Source organism: Paramisgurnus dabryanus, chromosome 3 (genome assembly GCF_030506205.2).
Source record: "Paramisgurnus dabryanus chromosome 3, PD_genome_1.1, whole genome shotgun sequence".
NCBI classification, from domain to species: Eukaryota; Metazoa; Chordata; class Actinopteri; order Cypriniformes; family Cobitidae; genus Paramisgurnus; species Paramisgurnus dabryanus.
In genome coordinates this window covers 13,486,240-13,511,423 of record NC_133339.1, presented here as the reverse complement: position 1 = coordinate 13,511,423, position 25,184 = coordinate 13,486,240, and the positions used below count along the sequence as shown (strand labels likewise).

The window sequence follows — 25,184 nt, the reverse complement described above, 5'->3', positions numbered from 1 at the left end:
TAATTTTAAATAAAGGTTAAGCAAGTAGCAAATCAGTGTCTGCTTGTTTGTCAGTTTTCCTATAACAGACGGATGTTGCAATGCGCAAAACGCAATCACCTTTAACTTGGCACTCTTTCCAATTGTCAGAAAGAGCATAAAGACAAAAGGTTAATGTCTTAGCCACCTGGGCTGCCTGACTTGATTGTTGAATGTCATAATCTTTACCTCAAGATGTAAAACACAATATATATATCACTTTTTCAGTTTATACACCATTACATTGGAACCTAGATATAACATTTTATAAATGTGTAACCCTACACATGGATCAATTCCCAGATATCACAGTCATTCAATCCACTGAAGGTTGCTTTGGATAAAACTCTTTACCTGATGTTTCAATCTAATTCTACTGAATCTATTATAGATGCAGAAAGTTATCATCTCATGGATTTTAGTTTATTTCCCCTCATGTTTCTCAATGTTTTTATGATTATTCCTCAACCATCAATAATGAAGATTGAAAAATAGACACCAACCTATTTGTTCCTCAGTATCTTCATTCTTTATTCTGCATGGTTGTGGATCTGTCATCTTCTCAAGCTCCTCTTTCACCAGCATCAACATTATGTCATGAAGATTTCAGTTGTCACACATGGAGTGATTTCTCTGTGTGTTTGACTCCAGCATTTATTGGTGGATTGTTGTAGGAGGAGCTTCACTGAAGGTCTCAATCACTTTCACTTTATGGGTGTGAACTAGAAATAAAAAGAGAGGCATTAAAACATTTAATGTCAGTAAAACATTCACCATCTGTTTCAGACTTTTTTATGTTTCACTTCAGAATGTTTTCTTATAGCCTGGTTAGCCAGACCTACATCAAGATGTAAGGTCTGGCAACTCTTCACACAAACGGCTCAATGCAAGGGGCGGGATATAAGGTTGTCCCTCAAAATGCCTCTGCACGCAATAGGATAGCGCTATGACGGATCAGAGCAACGAAGAAGGTGACGTAGTTACCGTAACCAGTCGGCAAAACTCCAAACACATCTTTCTTGCTTAAAAAGGACTTCAGTAGGGTTTATTTGCTCTTCTCTCAAAGAAAAACATAAGTCTAAGTCCTCCAGAGTCGCGGCCAAAGCCGCTTCAAAAAAAGCTGTTCGCCAGCAGCTGGCCATTCTGTTTTCAAGTAGGAACCGTTGCAGCTCTGTCGTCATCATGTTAAGCCCGCCCCACAGACGCTACACACGATGTGATTGGCCTGACCAAATTTTGGTTTTTGGACCGGTTAAGTGTATTGTGAGTGCCTAGACTAGTTTTCTTAAGCATTAATTACAGAATCTGAATCTATGTTTGGTGTAGACCTGGGCGATTTTCGTTTTTTAAATTAATTTCAATGAACGTTTTCATTTTATTTAAATTGAGTGATCAAGGTTTTGAATAAAAGTTATTATCGCATGTCAAAGTAAAATGATGCAGACATCACCTGATTATTTGCCGCAAGGTTTTCCTGCATTGAAATTGAATCAGGACTTTTTTTAATTGTAAGTGGAACTTTAATTGAAAGTATAACAATGAAGTCAACAATACTGAGTCTGAATGAATATACGATTATACAGTCAACTAAAAATATGTGCTCCTGCACTCACGCCCATGTTCCCAAAGCTACACACAGGTATTTTAACCCTACATAATTAATGACGCCTTTATTCTCCCACGGGTCACATGACATACTCTTAACATGGCTCCTACAGACAGATTCTTTCATTAAGAAACACATAATAAACATTATTATAATAATAGTGCTCGCTTACATTTAGATATCTGATTTACTGGTTGGCTAGCTACTGTATAAAGATATTTTGGTATTTGCTAGTTAAACCATAATACCATAGATCAAATATATTTAGCCAAGTTTATCATCAAAACTTACTTGACTTGATGTAGTCCTTGGGGTCAAATGCAAGTGTGGCTTCTGTGGAGGTCAAGGCCTGAAAAATGGAGGGGAATCAATCAACCCCCTTAGTGACATATGGAGGATTTCTTTATTTCAAGGAGAGTGATAGTGTATGGGGGGGGTAATTTTTAGACAATGCTTTTTATTATCTCACCTAAGGGTATAAATTCAACAAAAATTGCCTTAAATCTTGATGTTTTAAACAAAATTATGCTGCAAGATGTGTATTTATCCAAGTTTTAATCACTGTCTCGTTTCAAATTGATGTTATGTTTTAGGTTGGCCATTCCCAAACTGTGGTCCGCGACTGCAGGTGGTCCGTGTAAAGGCAAAATAAGAATATGTATATTTTAATATACAAACTCGTTCATATTTTGGGCGAATGTGAACTGAACGTACTGTATTACTGCCTAATGAACGTTAATGTGAACTCATTAATTCTGGTGCCTGTGAACGGCACGCTCTCTCAGTTTAACGTCGTTCAATAGGGCACCAGATTTTTATATTCTTCCAGGCGAAAACCCGACTAAAACACACTGTAAACAGGCCTTAATGTGTAGCGGAAAAAACACCCAATCTGGCAACACCGCCACCAGTCAGTGTTCACCAGTCACCCTGCATGCATCATCACAACAACACAGACGCTGCTGAAATTCCTGCCGCGCAACTCAAATAGTTTAACATTAAATAACATCATAGTTGTCCTAAATCGTTAACGATTAACATAGGCTGCTAACGCATATTCCGGATCTTGAAATAGACTTTGACAAAGCTCACGCTATTTAACGTGCACGTGCGACCCCCACCCGACTAGCCTTCTTAAGGTATGTGCAAGCAAATACAAAAATTAAAAAACAGTCAATGCTAATGTAAACCCTGGTTGGATAAGAATTTAAAGTTGGATATGAAGATGAAATCTGACGCATTTAGCTTCAGTGTTAAAACTGATCAAATAATTGCTGTCTATTGGTTCTATATGGGCTATAATGGCAATCATTTAAAAAAAATAATATGGGGAAAAAGAACTATAAATTAGTTCATTTTTGGAACTGTTAACTAGTTCAACATTTTCAAATATGAACTGAACTAGTTCATTTAAAAATTTGTGAACTGTGAACTAAACTAGTTCATGTAGAAAGTGAACTTTCCCAACACTGAGAATATGTATATAAATAATTATGATATAAGGTTAAGAAACCTGTTGTACTGATGTGATGACCAGTTATAGTTTTAGTGTTAGTAAGACTATTTAGATGTGCTGATTAATTCAGGACTTTGTGTAGACATATTTTATAATGAGTATTATGAGGTGGTCCGCGAAAATTCTTGATTACAAATAGTGGCCCACACACACAAAAAGTTTTTAAACCCCTGTTTTAGGTAACATGTTAGCAACACCTAGTAACTGATAGATGGGATTGAAAACATTTTACACAGTGGGGTTAAGCCTTAGGTATACAATGATAATGAAATGATAACTGTTAATACAATATCAGGGGAAATAGCTCACAATTATCATTTTTGCCTTTTTAATTTTTTTATGCATAATACAAGGACAGTTAGATGAATGATCACTGATGGATGAATGTGTGGATATCTATCTATTATAGACAGATAAATAAACAATATCCACCTTTAATATATAGACAGAATTTGAATGAAAAATTTGTGTTTAAACTAAATTTTCCAGCAGATGTTACAACAAACCCTCTGTTCACAATGAACCCAAACTGAGGTAACGTTTACACTCCTGTCACTTCCGGTGTACGATAACGGTAGATCCCACAAACAAACTTTAAGGGGCAGTTTCCAGAACAGGGACATTGTGTAAAAAATATTAAATCTAACGCAAAAATTTTTGAATTTTAGAGCCAAAGTCAAAAAGCCTTAGTTTGTACCCCACTCTCCCCTAACGTTACTAAATATAAAGGTAAATAAGAACTAAAATAAGAAGTGATAAATACAGATGCAGTTCTCATGTAATTTTAAAGTTGTCTGAATAGCGCACATCTTCTGTTTTTAGTCCTCGATCTCCACAGTACACTGGTTCATAATACATGAGTAAAAACATTTAATAATATTGGTATTAAAAGTGCTGGACATTACCTCAAAGTACACAACTGTATGAGTCAGGAGATGTTTATGACGCTGTCCGGACAATGGATCCCTGCTCCAGAGACAACAGTGAGTCCGGGTCAGATTTTCAACTTCATCTCACTGGTAACGGTTAGCGTATTAAGAAATCCTGTCTTCTGTTGACAAACCAATAAAATAATCGAAGACGGATTAATTATTTCAGTGCACACCGAAGCATTTACACGTGGCTACAGATATCAGACTCTAGTGATGACCGCTTTAAACACTGATTCGCGAGGCTTCAAAACCTTTACGAGTCTTTTGATTCGAATCTTCTTCTTCTGGAGTTTTATGGCGGTTGGTTATGGTGCACTACCGCCTCCCGCTGTACTGGAGTGTGGAGCACAGACAAGCAAGGAATAAACACAATAAATTATCCCATATAACCCGATTTCTTTAAGTCGTTTTATAATGGCTCTATTCTTCTGTTGCTCTAAATTACATTCCAAAAAGTTTTTAAGCCCATTTTGTTCCATTTCCTGAATAAGTGATATATATATTTTTTAATTTTCATACTGTGTTGACATAAAATATGCTCTATTGTCTCTGTTTGATTACAATGTCTGCATTTACCAGTTGCATGCTTTCCTATTTTAAAAGGGAATTATTTAGTCCAGAATGTCTGATTCGAAGACGTGAAATGATAATATCTTCTTTTCTGTTCTTAAATGCACTTCTTCCATTTCCAAAAAGTAGCTGAACGCTATTAAGATGTCTGCTCTTGCTATCAATATTTCATGCATCTTCCCAGCAAACACAGAACGTTCCCCTAACGTTAGTTTTTGGTTATATTTTGGTTATTTTTTTGGGAACCAAATAATAACGTTCTGGGAACGTTCTTTTTAGGTTTTATTTTTTTGCAACCATAAAATAACGTTCCCATAACGTTGCAGGGTGGTTATTTTTAAAATAACTTAAAAATAACTTATACAGAACGTTATTTTTTGGTTATTTTTTGGGAACCATAAAATAACGTTCCCATAACGTTGCAGGGTGGTTATTTTTAAAATAACCTAAAAATAACTTTTACAGAACGTTATTTTTGGGTTATTTTTTGGGAACCATAAAATAACGTTCCCATAACGTTGCAGGGTGGTTATTTTTAAAATAACCTAAAAATAACTTATACCTAACGGTCTCTAATGGTTATTTTTTGGTTATGTTTTTTTTAGGAAATTAAGTAAAAGCATAATTAAACCCATTATTTCTGAAGTGAGCACGTCTGTTATGCGCGTGCTCCCTGCACGCGCTTACCTCGCGCTCTTCACGAGCACCCGCTTTCTCTTGTACGCGAATTCGCATAATTTAAAAAATAACGGTCGTTAACGGTTTTCTTTCCTCAGAGACATATATTATATTAGCGTTTCTTTTTTCTCTTTCTTTCCTTCTTTCTTTCTTAAGTAACTTAAATATGTGAGAAAAATGTGAGTGATTTCCGATCGATTTGAGGAGAATATGAGGAGAATATGATGTTAGAAACTTTTTATTGTCGAATAAACGAATAGCCGCCTAACTGTGGTAAGATCTTTTTACCTAAAGTGAATGAAATGTTTATTTATTTGGCATTTGGTTTTTACTTCAGAGTCTAACATAAGCGATTTATTTTCTTTCTTCATTAGTAACTTTAATATGTGAAAACGAAAATATATTTTAATGATTTCCATGAAGGAGAATGTGATGTTAGAAGCTTTTGATTGTTGTAAAAACTGAGAGCTATTCGGCTAACGTTAAACTGATCTGTTAACCTGAAGTGAATGAAATGCTTATGTATTTGTTGTCAATTTACCTCTGTCTAACATTTATTCTAGCGGTTTATTTTCTTTCTTCATTTAGTAACTTATATGTGAGAACTAATATATATTTAGTGATTCCCGTCTATATGAAGAGAGGATGTATTTGATTATTGTAATAATGGAGAGGCGGCTAACTGCTGTAAATTCCAAAGTAAATTAAATGTTTATTCATTTTCAATAAATATCTGTTATAAGTCTTCTTTATTGTGTTGAAGTAATTTATATATTTGATAAAATACAATGCTATCTAAATTCAATGTTTGGTGGGTTGAGTTTTTTTATTTATTTAAAATAACCTGTGTTATTCATCTAATGTTTCAATAGACATTTTTTCAGTAATAAAATAATTTAATTGTTATAAATGTTATTAATATATTGGTTTATTCCTTTTTATATGGAAATGTGTTTAACTTATTTTGGATATGATAGAAAAAAAAACACAACATGGAATGTACCAATAGACGTGCCATACTTCACTGCAGCTAGAATCTTGAGCTCTGCGCGCTCTTTCAGTGCGTGCACGAACTAAGCCGCGGCAACGCGCACTGTCCTGTAGATCATTAAACTGTTTTTGTTCCATGTGCATACTCCCAGCAAAAATGTTTGGTTCCCAAAACGACCATGGCTTAAATATAGACAAAAACATGGAGAAACCATGCACCCTCCCAGGACACGGTGAATATCATTAGAATATCATCGAAAAATTTATTTATTTCACTAATTCCATTTTCCTGTTTTCTATCATTTCTTCCTTATATTTATAGCCTACGTGTTTGCTCTAAAACTATTGTTTAGGCTACATACAAATCAATATGCATAGGCTTGTTTATGTAAGGAATAATTGACGACGGGCCATTTAATTATAAGAAAATATTGCACACCAATGTGGTAATGCGGCACAACGCGAAGCCGTTACACCGCAGGTGTGCGTGTGCATTATTTTCAAATAATTCAAAGGACCGGAGTCAATTATTCCGCTTATACGACGGTTACCACAAACATTGCTCTGGTGCCTATTTTTAAGACATTTGACAAGTTAGGTGTGCGGTTTACAGAAAAATAATCAACATCCATAGAACATTTCTCAGCCAATCAGAATGCAGCATTCAACAGACCCGTGGTATAAATATTAATAACACTTAACATCGTGTGTGTGCTATATTGATATATTTATTAAGTAAAATTAAACATCATAATTTTAGAACGAGGAAGAAGACATAAGCTAAGATATAAGGTAAAAATAAATAATAGAAAACGGAAAAAATATAAAATTGAATTAATGGTGATATTATTTCTTTTTCAGTAGAACCAATTCAAATCTTTAATCTTTCTAAATAAATTATAAATGTAACGTGATGAAAACCCTATAAGAAACACATAGAGGGATCAGACTTCGACAGAACACCGGACATTTTCTCTAATTATTTTCTATTCTAATTATTAATAGATTTCCAAATGATTTCATCACTCCAGTCTGTCCGTTTAAGGGCTTATTTCAACCATAAACACCTACGTTTATCCTCAAAGTGGCAATTTTAACGTTATAATAAATTATCTATATGGTATTATGAGGTCCCCATTGACACTATGGGGAAATGAAAGATTTATTTGACATCTTAAAAAAAGTCTTGTGGAAGGTCCCCTTTAATGTATTTTTGCAATAAAATGAAATCAAAAACGTTCCTTGTTTTCATATAAAAAACATGAATATGTGGTTCAGGCAACACGTACACAGATTAATGCATTTATTACAAAATAAAATATGATAAAAAACACAACCATTTATTATAAAAGTACAACATTTTTGTACAACATGAAGTAAACACAAGTAAAAATCTAGTTAAAGTACAAAGGCAGTGATTCAGTGTTAAGATTATATAGAAAATATATGTGATTTAAGTTATGAAACTTAACTTTAACAGCAGTAAAAACAATAACAACAAATAACCGACTTCATATGAATAATAAAGAGACAGAAAAATGCAGGTTAGAAATATCCAAAGGGAATATTTCATGTTTGACCATCAGACACTGAAGGGCAGAGCCAGCGGGCACATTTCAGAAGGACTTGAAGAGATTAATCTTCCCTCGGCGGTGTACACGACACTGACTGCCCGCTGATCAACTTGAAATCAAATATCCAAAATTGTCAGAGGAATTTTTCATATTAGGTCCTATCTTTACTAACTGACCACAGATTTGAAGTTCTGGAAAACTTGGCTGATACAGGTCCACACAAGTCACCTCCTGATGCATCCTCGATCAAATGAGCGGATCAAGAACACATCCGGGGATGTTTTTTTAACTTGGCTTTATGCAAACTTGGAATTGGAACAGTACTTGGGCTGCGACTGATGACATTTCACAAATCCACAAGAACACAAGTACAGACATCTTGCCCTTTTGTGCGCATGTAGACGTTTTATAAATAAGACCTCAGCTGATTTCTAAATGTTGTTGCCATATCCACACTGTTGACACATGAATGGTTTCTATCGAGTGTGGATTCTCATGTGTGTGGTAAGGTTAGATTTTGTTTTGAAACTCTTTCCACACTCATGGCATGTGTAAGGTCTCTCTCCAGTGTGAATCCTTGTATGAATCTTAAGGTTACTTTCAACAGAGAAACTCTTTCCACACTGTTGACAAGTGTAAGGTTTCTCTCCAGTGTGAGACCTCATGTGATTCTTAAGTTCACATGCAGTTTTAAAACTCTTTTTACACTCATGGCATGTGTAAGGTTTCTCTCCAGTGTGAATTCTTGTGTGTATCCTAAGGTTTCCTTTAAAAGAGAAACTCTTACCACACTGATGGCACACATGTGGTTTCTCTCCTGTGTGAATTCTCATGTGTATCTTAAGTTCAGCTGCAGTTACAAAACTCTTTCCACACTGATGGCACACGTGTGGTTTCTCTCCAGTGTGAATCCTCATATGTATGTTAAGGCTCTCTTTTCTTCTGAAACTCTTTCCACACTGTTTACAAGTGTAAGGTTTCTCTCCAGTGTGAGACCTCATGTGTTTCTTAAGTTCACATGCAGTTTTAAAGCTCTTTTTACACTCATGGCAAGTGTAAGGTTTTTCTCCAGTGTGAATTCTTGTGTGTATCTTAAGGTTACTTTCAACAGAGAAACTCTTTCCACATTGATGACAAGTGTAAGGTTTCTCTCCAGTGTGAGTCCTTATGTGTATCTTAAGTTCACCTGCAGTTACAAAACTCTTTTCACAATGATGGCACACAAATGGTTTCTCTCCAGTGTGAATCCTCATGTGTGCATTAAGGTTAGATTTTGTTCTGAAACTCTTTCCACACTGTTGACATGTGAAAGGTTTCTCTCCAGTGTGAACCCTCACATGTTTGTTAAGGTTATCTTTTCTCTTAAAACTCTTTCCACATTGTTGACAAGTGTAATTTTTTTTTTCACTGTGAGTCCTCTTTTGATCTGCAAGGCGTTCATCTTCTCTGAAACTATTTTCACACTTTATGTCTTCTGTCTTCAGAGTTTCTTTCTGTGAAACATTTTGGGTTTTTTTTACAATCTGATGTTTCTCATCCACTTCATTCAGCTCAAGTAGATGATCCGTGTTTATTCCCATCATATCTAAAATGAAGACAGTAAATAGTTCATATTGATAAACTTGGGTGACAAAATACATTTGAAATGTCATGTATCCATGTTATTTTTAAAGGGGACATTCCATGAAAATCAGACTTTTTCCATGTTTAACCCTTATGTGTTGTTGGGGCCATTTTTGGCCATTTTTGCAATTTTTTTGTCTTAATTTGGCCACAACTTTCTCTGTGTTTCAGCAAATGGAATGATTTTTGGTGACAAATCTTATATTTACACATATTTTAAGAAAATGCTTTGAAATTTTTCAAAAACTTAACAATATACCGTGGGCAAATTTACTACCCTTACGTGTTGTTAGCGGCCAAAAAAGGCCACTAAATTAAACTGCTGTAAAAATTTATCGGATGAAATTTTTTTCACATTTTTTTTGCATAAATCTGTTAATCAACCTCAGTACTGATCAAAACTACCAAATGTTTGCAAAAATTCCATGATTTTAACTCTTTCATTGCCAAGTTTATAAGTAGTGTCACTGATTTGGGGAAAAAAACACACAAAATGACAGATTTTCAATATAAAACGTGACTGTGGACTGGATTTTCTTTTACCTTTTTTACAGTCTTGGGCATGCCAAAGATTGGTAAAAACATTGGCTTTGATGCATTTTTAGTTTTTGTGCAGCATCAGATTAAATTTTTTTCTCCCTCATTTATTGTTTGTGGCCATTTTTTCCCCATTGACTTCCATTATAACAACATTTTTTGATTGCTGAGCCATGACACCTTATTACCATGCATTCTTGATTCTTTGTGCCTTTTCCTTTTGCAAAGAGGTAAAATTTGTCGTTTTTACTGTTGATCACCATGTGGCACCATTAACCCTTTAGTAGCCTGTGCAAAAAAACAGAGCATAAATTCTGGTCTGTACATTGAGTTATATGGACTATAAAACCATTGTGTGTGTACGAGTGTGTGTGTACGAGTGTGTGTGTGTACGAGTGTGTGTGTGTGTGTGTGTGTGTGTGTGTGTGTGTGTAGGGTTAGTGTTAGTATTGAGGAGAGAGCACCTCCCTCGCGCACCAGTTAGTGCTGCACTGGTGAGAGGGATTTAGTCTCCTGTAGCTGTCCCTCTAGACACAAATCCACAGACACCAGCAGGCACCAGCAGCTCAGGAGTGAAGAGGGGAACATGCAAGTGGTGTACAGAACCAAAAAAAGAACAGTCAGCATTTGTATCCGTTGTGGTAGACACACTTGCAGAGAGCACCAAGTAATATGCTGCAAGTCCTGCTAAAAAGACTGAACACACACACGTACACATATACACACCAAAAAATTAGTTTGATTGTTTAGTTCTCCATCCATCCTCTACTCTTGCTTCATTGTTCAGTTTATTTGAAGTTGTTTTTGCATTTTGGTTCATAATAAATGTTGTTAATAAATCTGATGAAGAGAAGATTTTTTACAGATTTTTCCACACAGACGCACACACATGCACGCACGCACGCACACACACACACACACACACACACACACACTCCCTCTCTCTCTCTCTCTCTCTCTCTCTAATATGCTGTTATAGTCCATATAACTCAATGTACAATCCAGAATTCAAGCTCTTTTTTTTGCACAGGTTACTAAAGGGTTAATTGTGCCACATGGTGATCAACAGTAAAAATGACAAATTTTACCTCTTTGCAAAAACTAAAACCACAAAGAATCAAAAATGCATGGTAATAAGGTGTCATGGCTCTGCAATCAAAAAATGTTGTTATAATGGAAGTCAATGGGGAAAAAATGGCCACAAACAATAAATGAGGGAGAAAAAAAATTAATCTGATGCTGCACAAAAACTAAAAATGCATCAAAGCCAAAGTTTTTACCAATTTTTGGCATGCCCAAGACTGTGAAAAGGGTGAAAAAAAATTCAGTCCACAATCACTTTTTATATTGAAAATCAGTGATTTTGTGTTTTTTTTTTCTCAAATCAGTGGCATCACTTATGAGCTTGGCAATTAAAGAGTTAAAATCATGAAATTTTTGGAAACATTTGGTAGTTTTGATCAGTTCTGAGGTTGATTAACAGATTTATGCAAAAAAATTTGAAAAAAATATTAATCTGATACATTTTTACAGCCGTTTAATTTAGTGGCCTTTTTTGGCCGCTAACAACACGAAAGGGTAGTGAATTGGAACAAGGCACAAGGGTTAAGTGCTATAATTGCGTCCCCAGTGCTTCTACCAACCCAGAAAACATGAAAAATAGCAACCCTGTAACTTTGTTTTGGTAAGGCTCTCTCTGCAAGCATGTGAATAAATAGGTCATGCGGATTTCGCTCCCCCCATGACGTAGGTAAGGGATCTAATTATAATGATGCCACCCCTTCAACTGCGCTATTCAACCATGAACGGCCTCACGAGTGTGATAGACAGAGAGAAAGAATGACTGACAGCACGACGCGTTTGTAGTCCCTCAAACACAAACAGGAGCCTACAATCTTATAACTTGTAGTTTAATTAATATTTCTAAAGATTGAATCAACGTTCTAAAGGATTAACCTTACCTTAGTGCAACAGAGAGAGAGCGAGTGAGTGAGAGAGAGCGAGTGAGCGAATGAACGAGAGAGAGAGAGCAACTCGACGGTTCGCTTTCAAGTATGTTGTTTAATATGTTTCTGTGAAGTTTATATGAATGAACACGAGGATTAATGCACTGCACGAGACAGAGTGAGAGAACAACGCCTATTCACTATCATACACAATAAGTAAATATGTTGTTTAATGTTTCTCTGAAGTTTCAAATGAATAGGAGGAGTTACAAGATAGAGAGTGAGAGACTGACAGAAACGCGAATGTGTTCAATATGTACACAATAAACTTAAACATGTCATTTGATCTGTTTCTCTAAAGTTTAAGCATTAAACGTGATCAAACATCCCAAAAAAGTCCCATAGACTTACATTCATAGAATGTTTAGGCTGAGTGTTTATTTTCAAATTCTAACTGTCAACTCTCATTCATACAAATACATTACATCATCTCTGAATCTCTCTCAGTCTATCTCTGTCTCACAAAACTCACTCAATAGCACAGACACACACAACTACACACACACACACACACACACACACACACACACACACACACACACACACTACACACACACACACACACACACACACACACACACACACACACACACACACAATATTACACACACAAACATACTCACACAAACATAAATGTCCCAACTGCCCCATCTGTCCAACTCCCCTATTCTGACCCAAACGCCCCATCTGCCCAATTCTACCCCAACTGCCCCATTCTGCCCTATTCTGCCCCAAATGCCCCTTCTGCCACCAAAAACCCATCTGACTCAACTGCCCAAGTCTGCCCCAACTGCCCAATTCTGCCTCAAATGCTCTAACTACCCTAAATGTCCCATCTGCCCCATTCTGCCCCAAATGCCCTAACTGCCCCATCTAACCCATCTGCCCCAACTAACTCAACTGCCCCGTCTGCAGCTCCATCTATTACTCTCAGACTAGGCTTTCTCAAGCCAACATAAAGTTTGTTCACAAACTTTAACCTCATCTAGTTTTATTACAGATCATTTAAATGTGCTCGTGTGGTTTGGTCAAAAAGTAAACTTCTGAGTGTTTGTGGACGTGTATTTTATTGTAACATGCTGAAAATCACTGTGCCTGGTTAAAACACTGGCAGCAGCATGAGACCTAAAAGTCTTTATTTTTATTCCACAATGTTCCACATCTGCTGATAAACATGTATTTAGTATGCATAAAACAGATGATTGACTTTTTAAACTTGTTCAAATATATAATGCTTAACCCCCTGGGGTCCAAAAACGCGGGGCCGCGTTTTGACGCATTTTTTCCTGTTTCCTGTGACATCCACTTAAAATACTCCGTCATTCATAATCATACACATACATGTAATACATCATTAGAAACTGTGAAGTGTCTACTTTAATGTGAGTGCCTTCATAATAACAACAAAACCGTGTGCTTTTGGCAAATAAAGAAAATAAACAGGGAGTGCATTTCGACATCTCTGTCTCCTTGACCATCCTTCTCAAACACGTTACAAACATGAACTGATAACTCCGCCATTACTTGTCACACGAACATGATACATGTGTCTAAAGAAAGCCTGAATGTCTACTTTTACATGATGTAATTAAAATCTGAAGAACTCGTTGTCTGTTTGTGTAATCGACATGCAAGTAAAGAGAGGTACAGTTTTTCTTGCTCGACCTCATTAGCACTAATGTGATCCCACCTACCCGCGTGCACGCCATTCATATGGAAATTACCTGATGCGGGCTATGCAAACAAGATCAACGCCCCCAAACAATACTTCAAGAAGCAGCAAGTTTTGACAGTTTCATTCACTTATCGATGCGCTGAGAAGATGACACGCTTTACAGGTGAGGAAGCTCTACAGATGCCCCTGGACAGCGAGGAAGAGTTCACAGTTTCTTCAGACGAAAAGCAGGACTCCGACGATGAACGTTTGTATTTTGAAGAGCGACTTGATCCAGCTGAGGATATAATTTCTGAAGAGTAAGTTTTACCTACATTTGTTGAAATGTTGTGTGATGTAAACTTTTATATACTGTATACTGACTATTTGCAAGCAGATATTCATAATGACTTTATATAAACGTCTCGTAACTTGTATTTACATTAAAATGATAGTTCTTACATTAAACCGTATGCTGATTAGTGTAATGTGAATATGTTATAAAGCAATATCACTACTATAACTATAGTGTTCATGCCGACTTATCAATAAGGCTTCTTTACGTGATTATTTGCTCGGGTGTAACGATGTGCTGTAAATTCGCCCGGAGATATGTCATGGGTTAAACAGTATGATTGTATGGTGTAATGTAAATATACAATATGTCATAAAACAATATCACTATTTTGACTAGTGTTTATGCCTCAACAAGTCTTGTTTACGCGACTATCTGTTCGGGTGTAAATGTATCGATGCAGTATCGATGTGCTGTAAATGTGTCCGGAGATATGTAATGTGTTAATGTTTAGCCATAAATATGTCCGGTAATGGCCCGTTAACAAAGATATACAGCACATCTATGTACCCAATTATCTTATCTCAACTATGCTTTACCGCCTTAGTATTGCTTTATAAGTTTGTTACTGTGGAGAATACATTATATTAATTATTAAAAACTTTTGTAGGAATGTGGCAGCATCACTCTCCTCTTCAGCGGGCATTTGCAGAAATGCGACGGACATTCATACAGGGTAAGTCACATTTGCGGGATTTTCTGTTTTATTAGTAGACTATTATGTTTTGCTTAGTAATTTGGAAAATACAAGACGCACGGGGGCATGCAGAAACGAACCCGAAATTCATAAAGTGTAAGTTACATTTACCGGCTTTTCTGTTCTCAATATTAGTATTCCTGATGTGTTGCTTGATTTTTTTTATGCATACAACTATGAACCATTTTTTTCTTTTATTCATTCACAATATTTGTATTACTGACATGTTGCTTGTATTACTGACATGTTGCATGTTACATGATAATAGTAAATGTGCCCGGAGATTGTCATCATGCGCAAATATGCATGTATCTGTTCGGGTGTAAATTTTTCGATGTAGCCTGGTATTGATGTGCTGCAAATGTGCCCGGAGATATGTCATGTGTTAATTTTTAGCCATAAATATGTCCGGTAATGGCCCGTTAACAAACATATACAGTGCATCTCTGTACAATTATCTTATCTCAGCTCTACGGCTTTACTGCCTTAGTTATTGCTTTATAAGTTTGTTACTGTGGAGAATACATTATTAATTAGTAAAAAAAAGTGTCTCAATATTAGTAATACTGATGTGTTGCTTTGTACTTTGAAAATACATGATATTAATTAAGATATGTTTTCAGGAATGTGTCTGTAACACCAACTTCGTCTGGTACTCGCACGAGGGCATGCAGATACGCAACTGGGAACAGTAAAGAGTACGTAAACATGTACCCATTTTTCTGTTATGCCTGCACTATTAGTATTACTGATTTGTTGCTTAGTACTTTGGAAAATACACGATGATACTAATTATGATGATTATTTTAATTTTTTTAGGAATGTGGCTCTAACACTTTCGCTTTCATTTCCTCGCACGAGCAACGCGACCGACATTCATCAATTGTAAGCCACATTTACCCAGTTCTCAAAGCAACTGTGACTAATATGTAAGTACAGTTTATTAAAGTTTCACTACTACAGTAAAATACTGAGTAATATTTTTATTTTATATTTTGTTTTACATTTTTCTAACCCAAACCATTTATTTATTTACTAACGGATTTACCACTGACAGTGATAAGGCACCTGTTGCAAAGAGAGTCAAGACCAACATCCAGGCAAGCAGCAGCAGGTCCGTTCTGTCATGGAAAACAGAGGCTGATATTGATGTGGTTCCACACACTTTGCGTTTCTTTCCTGCACGGGAACCTGGACATCAGCTGAGTCATGCAGACGCACACACACCAGAGTCTCTTCAAAATGTTTTTTCCGGAGGATGCAGTTTCAAATCTACGCCATAACACCAACGCTCAGGCTGCCAGGGTAACAGCAAATGGTTGCAAGTATAATTGGAAAGATGTCAGCGTCACTGAGAGGTAACGCTACATTGGACTACTATTTTATATGGCCATGGTAAAGATGATCTCCATCAGGCACTACTGGAGACAGGACGATGTTTTCTTTTCCTGCCAGAGTAATGTCAAGAGAGAGATACTGCACTATTTCATGGAATGTGCACGAGTCACCCAGAAGACGACAAACATGTAATGTTCCATTGTGTGTTCAGTTAAATAGGAACTGTTTTGAACAATGGCACGACAACATTTAACTCCATTCTCAAAGAGTTACAGTGTGTGATGGTTTACAAATGTATACCTTATTTTTTATATTGTGAAGTATTTTTAGATGCACACCAAACTGTACATTCATAGCTGACATTTAGAATAATTTTCTTTTAATTAGAGCCATATTGTACTGGTCATACAGAATATTGTTACATGTATTGTTACTTTATTATTTATAATTACAATGATGCTTTTTATTTATAATTACAATAAAGCTTCTTAACTCTATTGTATTGTTCATGTTTTTAGCATTTTTTGCAACCCTATAAGACTTCTATTTTACTAATTTCAGATAAAAATAAAGTCTTAAGTCTTTTGTACTTTATTGTAACCTATTTTTTTTAAACTACAAGCAAAATATTCTCTTAAGTCTCCCCACATTCATTCTTTTGTCCCAACATTCCTCACTGAGCCATTAGGGGGTTGGGTCTCTGGTGTGAAACACATCAATATTCATGACCATTGACCCTCCCTTGCATATTGCCTTTACACAGCAAAAGGTGTCTTACAAAAGTTAAATCAATTTATTGTTTCATGTGAATGAGTGGGTTAAATGGTTTTTACATATTTTTGTAGCAAATTCTCTACTCTACAAGAGTAAAATAACTTTTTTGCTTGTTTACAAATGTTTAGGATGTGTTCCTTGGCCTTATTTCAGCAACTTTTTGTTTTCTTTTTTTTACTAACCACGCATAAACATAATTTACTTAAAAATACAAACATGTACATACATTAATCTTACATATTATTATAGCACAGTTTGTGCTGAATACAGTGTTATGTGATATTAGCCATTAATTTGTTTTAAAGCAACTGAAAAAAGACCAAACGTGAGAGCATGTCAGAACCTCTGACAGTGTCCCAAAAGGGTCGGACCCCAGAGGGTTAAACCAGTGGTTCTTAACGTTATTCTTGGAGGCCCACTGCCCTGCACATTTTGTATGTCTCTTTTGTCTGACAGACTCAGTTCAGTTCATTGAGATCTCTTCTAATGAGCTGATGATTTGATTCAGGTGTGTTAAATAAGGGAGACATACAAAATGTGCAGGGCAGTGGGCCTCCAGGAATAACGTTAAGAACCACTGGGTTAAACAAAGCATGTAAATTCAGTCAAGGAATCAGCCTGTTACTGGAATTGCTTCAGCCCTGATCTCATTAGCATAGCAGCATGATTCAAATGCATAGGTGCTAGGGTTATGACAATTAATTGGGCAAATGCGCGTTTTCTCAATGAATGAATTTGAATGAATTACGGTGAAATGCCGTCACATTCAAAAGCCAGGGGGCGCTCTCGCTTAGAATCACCATTTGTGCCACAGAAGAAGTAGTATACCAAACACTATTCCAAGAAATGTCTAAAGAAATATTTATATCGCTGTTCTTCAGATTGTTTCAGGTATTTTCATGATGATAATAAAGAATATTTAAAATGATTGTGTTTGACGAGTGTTGCTTTTTTAAATGCACGTTATAAACGAGTCAAACTTGTAGTGATTTTAGATTGATATGGACCTCCTACTGATCAAGGAGCCGTAGTACATGCACAAGCTGTGCATGAAACACTGAATCGGAGCTTTACGATTCAGAATCGATTTTAGACAGGTCTTTTTAATGGGAGCGCGATGCATCGATGCACATCCCTAATAGGTGCTAATCCAACCATCCTAACTGTATCGCCCATACCTTTAAATGCATGAAGACAAAGGCACAGTTGTGCCTAGAGCTTAGCAATCACCTTTAACTTGGCACTCTTCCCAATCGTCATAAAGAGCATAAAGACAAAAGGTTAATGTCTTAGCCACCTGGGCTCCCTGACTTGATTGTTGAATGTTATAATCTTTACCTCAAGATGTAAAACACATTGTATATAACTTTTTCAGTTTATACACCATTACATTGGAACCTAGATATAACATTTTACAAATGTGTAATCCTTCACATGGATCAATTCCCAGAGATTCAATCCACTGAAGGTTGCTTTGGATAAAACTCTTTACCTGATGTTTCAATCTAATTCTACTGAATCTATTATAGATGCAGAAAGTTATCATCTCATGGATTTTAGTTTATTTCCACTCATGTTTCTCAATGTTTTTATGATTATTCCTCAACCATCAATAATTAAGACTGAAAAATAGACACCAACCTATTTGTTCCTCAGTATCTTCATCCTTTATTCTGCATGGTTGTGGATCTGTCATCTTCTCAAGCTCCTCTTTCACCAGCATCAACATTATGTCATGAAGATTTCAGTTATCACACATGGAGTGATTTCTCTGTGTGTTTGACTCCAGCATTTATTGGTGGATTGTTGTAGGAGGAGCTTCACTGGAGGTTTCAATCACTTTCACTCTATGGGTGTGAACTAAAGGTGAAAGAAGAGACATTAAAACATTTAATGTCAGTAAAACATTCACCATCTGTTTCAGACTTTTTAATGTTTCACTTAAGAATGTTTTCGCAAGCATTAATTACAGAATCTGAATCTATGTTTGGTGTATACCTGGGCGATTTTCCTTTTTTTTATTAATTTGAAGAAACGTTTCCATGCAGTTTTATTTTACTTAAATTTAGCAATCAAGATTTTGAATAGAAGTTAGTTACACATGTCAAAGTGAAATGATTCAGACATCATCTGATTATTGCCGCAGGGTGTTCCTGCATTGAAAATGAATCAGGACCCACCCAGATTACAAAAACATTATTTTATTTATTTTATTTGATCTATAGATGCTGTGGGATAAATTGAGAGCACCACTGTCCATCTCCCTCCCACTTTTAAGCTCTCTGTTGCTCAGTTTTATTCTTCAAAAGCAACAGATAAAAATACAGATGACTGAAAACATGACCTAAACCTCACATAATACTTGTACATGAATCATAGCTCCATGTGAAACATGTCTGCACTGGCGGCACAAAGTGTGCTCAGCCTGAATGAAATGATACGGCCAGAGAAAACAATAGAGAAAATATATTTAAATTAAATTCATTGACTAAAATCTTATAGAATTTCAAATAGGTTTGCTAAGGGGTGGAGCTTTATCATTTTACAGGTATTATTTATGCTAATATAGCAACATTACACACTAACTAGGGTTTAAAAAAATTGGATCAGAAAGAATGTGACATTTAATTGTAAGTCGAACTTTCATTGATTCTGTAGTAAGGGTGTCACGATTGATGTCATCGAAATCGGTCGAAATTAAGTCACAGCTTCGAACTTCGAATTAAAAAATGGGATCGTCGATGCTGCCACGCCCCCATGTCACGTCCGGTCGGCTTGCCAAGAGAGGGAAAAAAACTCTCAGAGATGCCTTTAAAAACATCTGTCCAGCGGAACGCGATCATATTTTAAACACGAGGGATGCTACAACTCCTTGAAATGCATATCATAAACAGGATTACTACCTAGTGATCTGCCTTTGGACAGAGCGCAGCTCTCTGCACGTGCGCGAGAGTGAGAGAGGCACAAAGATGCAGCGGATTATATTTGAAACAAAAGGGATAGTTTGCCTCAGCTCGCATGAAACGCTTAAAACTGAACAAATACATAAGGATTACTACTTTAGTTTATGTTTAGACTTCGGACAGATGCGAGAGCGCGTGCACGTGAGACAGAGAGAAGCGCAGCTGCTTATGATGCTGGATTTATTTCAGATGTTATGAGTCCAAGACATGCGCATTAAGTCCATGTGCATTAAGTCCATGTGCGTGCAAGAAGGAATCCTCTCTCTACAAGCTCTCGCGTTAAGTGAAGCCCACAAACTATCATGCGAGTTGTGCAATGTGCATGTTAATGTTAAACTATAATAATAATAATAAATAATGGCATATCATTTTTGTCTTCAAAAAAATATGTAAAAATCGAGAATCGGATCGAATCGTGACCTTAGAATCGAAAATGTAATCGAATCGAGGATTTGGAGAATCGTGACACCCCTATTCTGTAGTGGCACAATAATCGTTTTAAACAGCCAAGGAGCTGAGTGGGAAGTAATAAAATTGTGACACGCCAATCATCCTTTCAGTTTGCTGTTTATTCTTCATCCATTTGAAGATTGTTTTAATATAGTAGAGAATAAAAGAGAAATCAACAATACTGAGTCTGAATGAATATACGATTATACATTCAACCAAAAAATATGTGCTCCTGCACTCACCCCCATGCTTCCAAAGCTACACAAACAGGTATTTTAACCCTACATAATTAATGACGCCTTTATTCTCCCACGGTCACATGACATACTCTTAACATTTATCTGATTTACTGGCTAGAAAGCTACTGTATAAACACATTTTGGTATTTGCTAATACCAGATCAAATATATTTATCCAAGTTTATCATCAAAACTTACTTGACTAAAGGGCGATTTATAGTCGTGCGTAGGTCCTTCGGCGTAGCCGCGACGGCGCAGGTTCCGCGTCGATTTTCATTTATACTTCTGCGTCGTCCTCCGCGTTGATGTGCAAACACATGCGCAAACCGCTGGTAGGCAGTATCCACGCGTGTAACCACAGTAGCACCGCGACCGTCAGAGAAAAAGAAGCTTGGCAAGTTAACACACAAACGAAGAAGAAACAGCAACTTGTTGTGTATGATTTGAGAAGACCAGCAATGATGGAAGTAAATAAACAGTGACTTTTGTTGCAGTTTGAGTTAAATCTTCTTCTTCTTCTGTAATTTTATGGCGGTTGGCAAACCAGCTTATGGTGCACTACCGCCACCTACTAAACTGGAGTGTGGAGCACCGATATACAAGGAAATGCTTGAGTAAAAAACACTAAATTATCCCATATAACCCTATTTCTTTAATAAATTTAATAATGACTCTATATCTCTTCCATTGCTCTAAACTACATTCCAAAAAGCTTTGTAAATTACAAGTTATTATGTCCAATTTTTCCATTTCCTGAAACATTGATATTCTTTCATTTTCATACTTGTTGTATTTGATATACCGCCTGTATTCCCTGAATACCTTGCATTTACCTCATTCAACAATAAATTATCCCCCAAACACATGAATGAATGTACCCTTTATTACATCAACATCACAGTGTCAGATAATAGGTCTTTCTTACCGTTGGGTTGAGTGCGTTGGTAGGTATTCAGTAACCTTGGGCGGTGCCAGTACCAGCTTCAGCTGGATTCAGCCTCGGAGCTCAGGTTTAAAATCTTGCTTAATTATGAATTATAATCTTAAAATGAATAACTTCACTCAGAGACTCATTTAAAGAATATTTTTCGAATCGCCATTAATAGCTGGCTTCGGTTTAATGAACAAACTTTTCATAACAAACAATGAATCAAAAAACAATAAAGCGATAAGTCTTCACCACGGGGTTCGGCCTCGATCATTCTGCAACATCCGTATTTATTCACTTTGGTCCAGGCATAACCGCAGAGAGGTTTCTTACACCTCCCCACACCCAGACGCTTGCTCTTTTCACCTTGCAGTTCTCTATGTGGCCGAAACCACACTTCACACTTTCTTATAATATCAGCAAAAATTAATAACTGAACTTCATTTCACCCTCATGTGGGTTTGGCAACTCTCCCGCCCAACATGTCAATTTAACTACCCCACAGTTTGAAGAGACTCATATGTCTCATGTTTACATATCTTAGCAAAGCAAAATCAGCAGAAAAATATACATGATTGGCATAAATGCTTTTCACACTCTTGCTTCTAAAAGCTTCTTTTCACTCTTTTTCTATATGCAACGCGTATCTGTTAAAACCCACAAACACAACTACATTAACACTCTTACATTTTTGTATGTAAAGCGTATTTACTGAAAACTACAGACCTCATCTTAAATTCAGCCGGCGTTGCATCTTTGAATTATTAAAGATGCAACCTCGTCTGTTACAATGTTCACTTCTGTCCCAATAGAGAAATTAGTTACTGACTTGGTCAATTCTCGTATCATCCTTATCAAAACCTTGTTTTGTTGTTCTTGTTTCTTTATTACTTGAATCATCAGGCTTGTTGTCTTGATGAACTCTTCTTTGTTTATAAAAGCGTTTTCTTCCCTTCTTGTCTTTTCCCTGTTCCTTTTTAATCCGTCTGTTTTTTTCTTTTTGCAGACCTTGATTGATCAGATCAGTGACATTAATTTCAGTCTGCTGTGGGCGATTAGTATATTGCATTTCATCTTGTATGTCATCTGATACAACACCCTCTCTTGCAATCATACTATTGACCTCAGCATTTGGTTTTCTGGTATAATACCCTTTCGCTGGAACTCTATCTAGTTTACATTTCACTAGCAATGTTCCTATCCTCACGCTCTCATATTTCTTCTCAATGTACACATCAAATACGTTTTTTCTGTTTCTCATCAGTGTGACTTCCCGGTACTTCTCCCTAGCCATTCTGCTAAGGGGTTCCCTATTTTTAGGATATTTATGGGCCTGGCTGGACCCAATTCCGTCCTTCTCTACGAATGCGTCTACAATCCTCACAGAGAGCCACATTCTTTCAATTTTCTCTGGTTGGGTTTTAAGCCGGTAGAGAAACTGTCCGAATGTCCATCCGACTGGGTTGTCGGTGCCCTCCTGAATCAGCGTAGGCATCTGTAGGATACACGCGAATCATCAGCACATGCCAGCACCATAAAAACCCTTTTAGTCACTTTTTCTTTAACCGTGATCCTTATTTCCGAGCCTCTGGCCCGTATTTCACCAATTTCACATTTTGTAAAAATCCAACGTATTTTCAGTGAACAACTTCATTATTTCTTAATGACTTTTTAGTTTTACATACAATCATATATATCCCTGTATACTTTTACATGTCTTTTATTACTTTGGTTACACTTTAAAAACGAAACAGAATAAAAGAAACTAGCATCCGCTAATCATGTTTTACTTCTGTTAATAGAATCCACACATATTGCATTGTTTGACCTTTCTTCTGATTCGATCCCATCGATTCATAAGAATTAAAATTCCCAAAATTATGATGTTATCATCATTAAGTACAAAACCCAACATAAAAATTCCCATAGTTAAACTTCCTATGATTATCCATAGACCTGCGTATCTCTTGTACTTTAATATCATTACTCCTGTAAGACTTATAGTCTCAAGAATCATCATTGATACCTCACACCATTTTACTATATCGTCCCAGTGCGACAGTTTTCTTGTTATGTCTATAGCAAATTTACACAAGCTTGTCATAATTAAAACTGTTATTCCTTTACTCCCCAATATTTCACTCCATCCATCAGATGTAATCATTACATCACATACTAGAATGGTTTTACTCAATTTCCCCATGATTAATATCCTTATTATTTGAAGTAACCCAATGAATATGTGCCACCAGAGATGTTTTGCATATGATAGTATCATCATCCATATAATAAAAACCCCAATTTCACTGACCTGTTCGGGATTGATCCCGATCCCAGAACTTCCAGCTCCGGCTGAGGTCTCGTTAATATGTGTCATATTGGTTTCCCCCTTGGATGACATTCTACCTTTTATCGTTTTGGATCTCTGTTGGTCTTTTATCTCGGACAATTGCTTGTTTAACTTGCAAATCTTTTGGTCCCAAAAGTTTTCCTCCCTAATAAGCAGCTTTGGTTTGTTGAAGAGTTATCTCCGTGTCTTTAGGTTCGAGTTGGCCTCCATTGTCTTTATATACATACTTTTTCTATCCCCTCCAACTCCTCCTATCTACACGCCCTTCGACTTGTTTCATTAATGCACGCATCTCCTCGTATTGCGGATCCTTCCTATTTCTATAAGGACCGTGCTCCATTTCCTGTACTTCAGTTACCTTTTCTGTGAGGCCCATCTCCTCTGGCCCCTTGACTGTCTTTGAGCATATGTGTCCCCCAGCTTCTTTTGCTAAGAGTTTTGCCACTATGATTATTAGTCCTATCCCTATCATTATTAGGGTTATGTACAGGGCATACCATCCTACAGTAATTAATGCATTAACAAACCCATGCCATATATCCTTAGTAAGAAAATTACCTACCGCCGTAGCTGCGGTTTTTACTCCTTTAATACCTTCTTCCATAAATTTCACCGGTTCTTCATACCATTTTGGACCTCCATCATCTTCTCCTCTTAATTCTCTACTAGTACCACAGCTTACATTTCTCATCCAGCTCAGACCTAAATAGTATGTTCCGTCCTTTCCATTACACCATTCTTTCTTCCAGTTCTTTCTTTCTATGGTGTCACTTAAGTCATCAATAGCTATTGCGTCTAAGTTTGGCATAATGCCCGCTTCTCCTCCATATGTGAAATTATACCTTATTTTACTATTATCGCTGATTCGTGCGGGCCCGTGGAATAATTTCCATCTCAGATTCTTGTCTATTATCCTTACCACCCCTCCTAGGCCGTAAGTCATCTCGTACCGATTCGGTGTCTTACCTTCTCGGAATGTCCATGGTAGTGGGACCATACCCTTGCTCCAGTAACACAGCACCGCGGCTATTTGGTTAATGGTCACAGAGTCGTGTCCCTCGGAACAACTCTTAATTAACTCTCCGCATTCTTTTCCTGTTAACCCATACAGGATGTCTTCGTGAAAGACCAGGTTTCGTCTATACACCCCGTCTTTACCTTTTTGTCTCTTTAGACTAACCCTCTTAATAAGCAGCTTTCTTTTTACGCAGATAATTTCTTTTGTTTGGTTTCCCGTTATTGGGTCGGTACCGTTTACGATATCTCTGCAATCCATTCTTTCGTTATCTTTGTCACATAGATTATTATATGAAAAATCATTGTAATCGTTCTTCACATACCAGTATTTCTTTCCATGTCTTTTATATAGCATAGCCCTTATGCACC

General features: G+C 36.6%; 1 protein-coding gene across 1 annotated transcript in view; it reads right to left on the bottom strand.

The window, feature by feature from the left end:
• Window positions 1-7,629: 7,629 nt before the first annotated feature.
• The window catches only part of LOC135768462 (uncharacterized), a 140,883-nt gene continuing 123,328 nt past the window's right edge, over window positions 7,630-25,184 (bottom strand). The window contains exon 3 of the mRNA XM_073813819.1: window positions 7,630-9,469. Within this exon, the coding sequence (XP_073669920.1) occupies window positions 8,361-9,469 (1,109 nt within the window). The 3' untranslated portion in view covers window positions 7,630-8,360. The remainder of the gene's footprint in view (window positions 9,470-25,184) is intronic.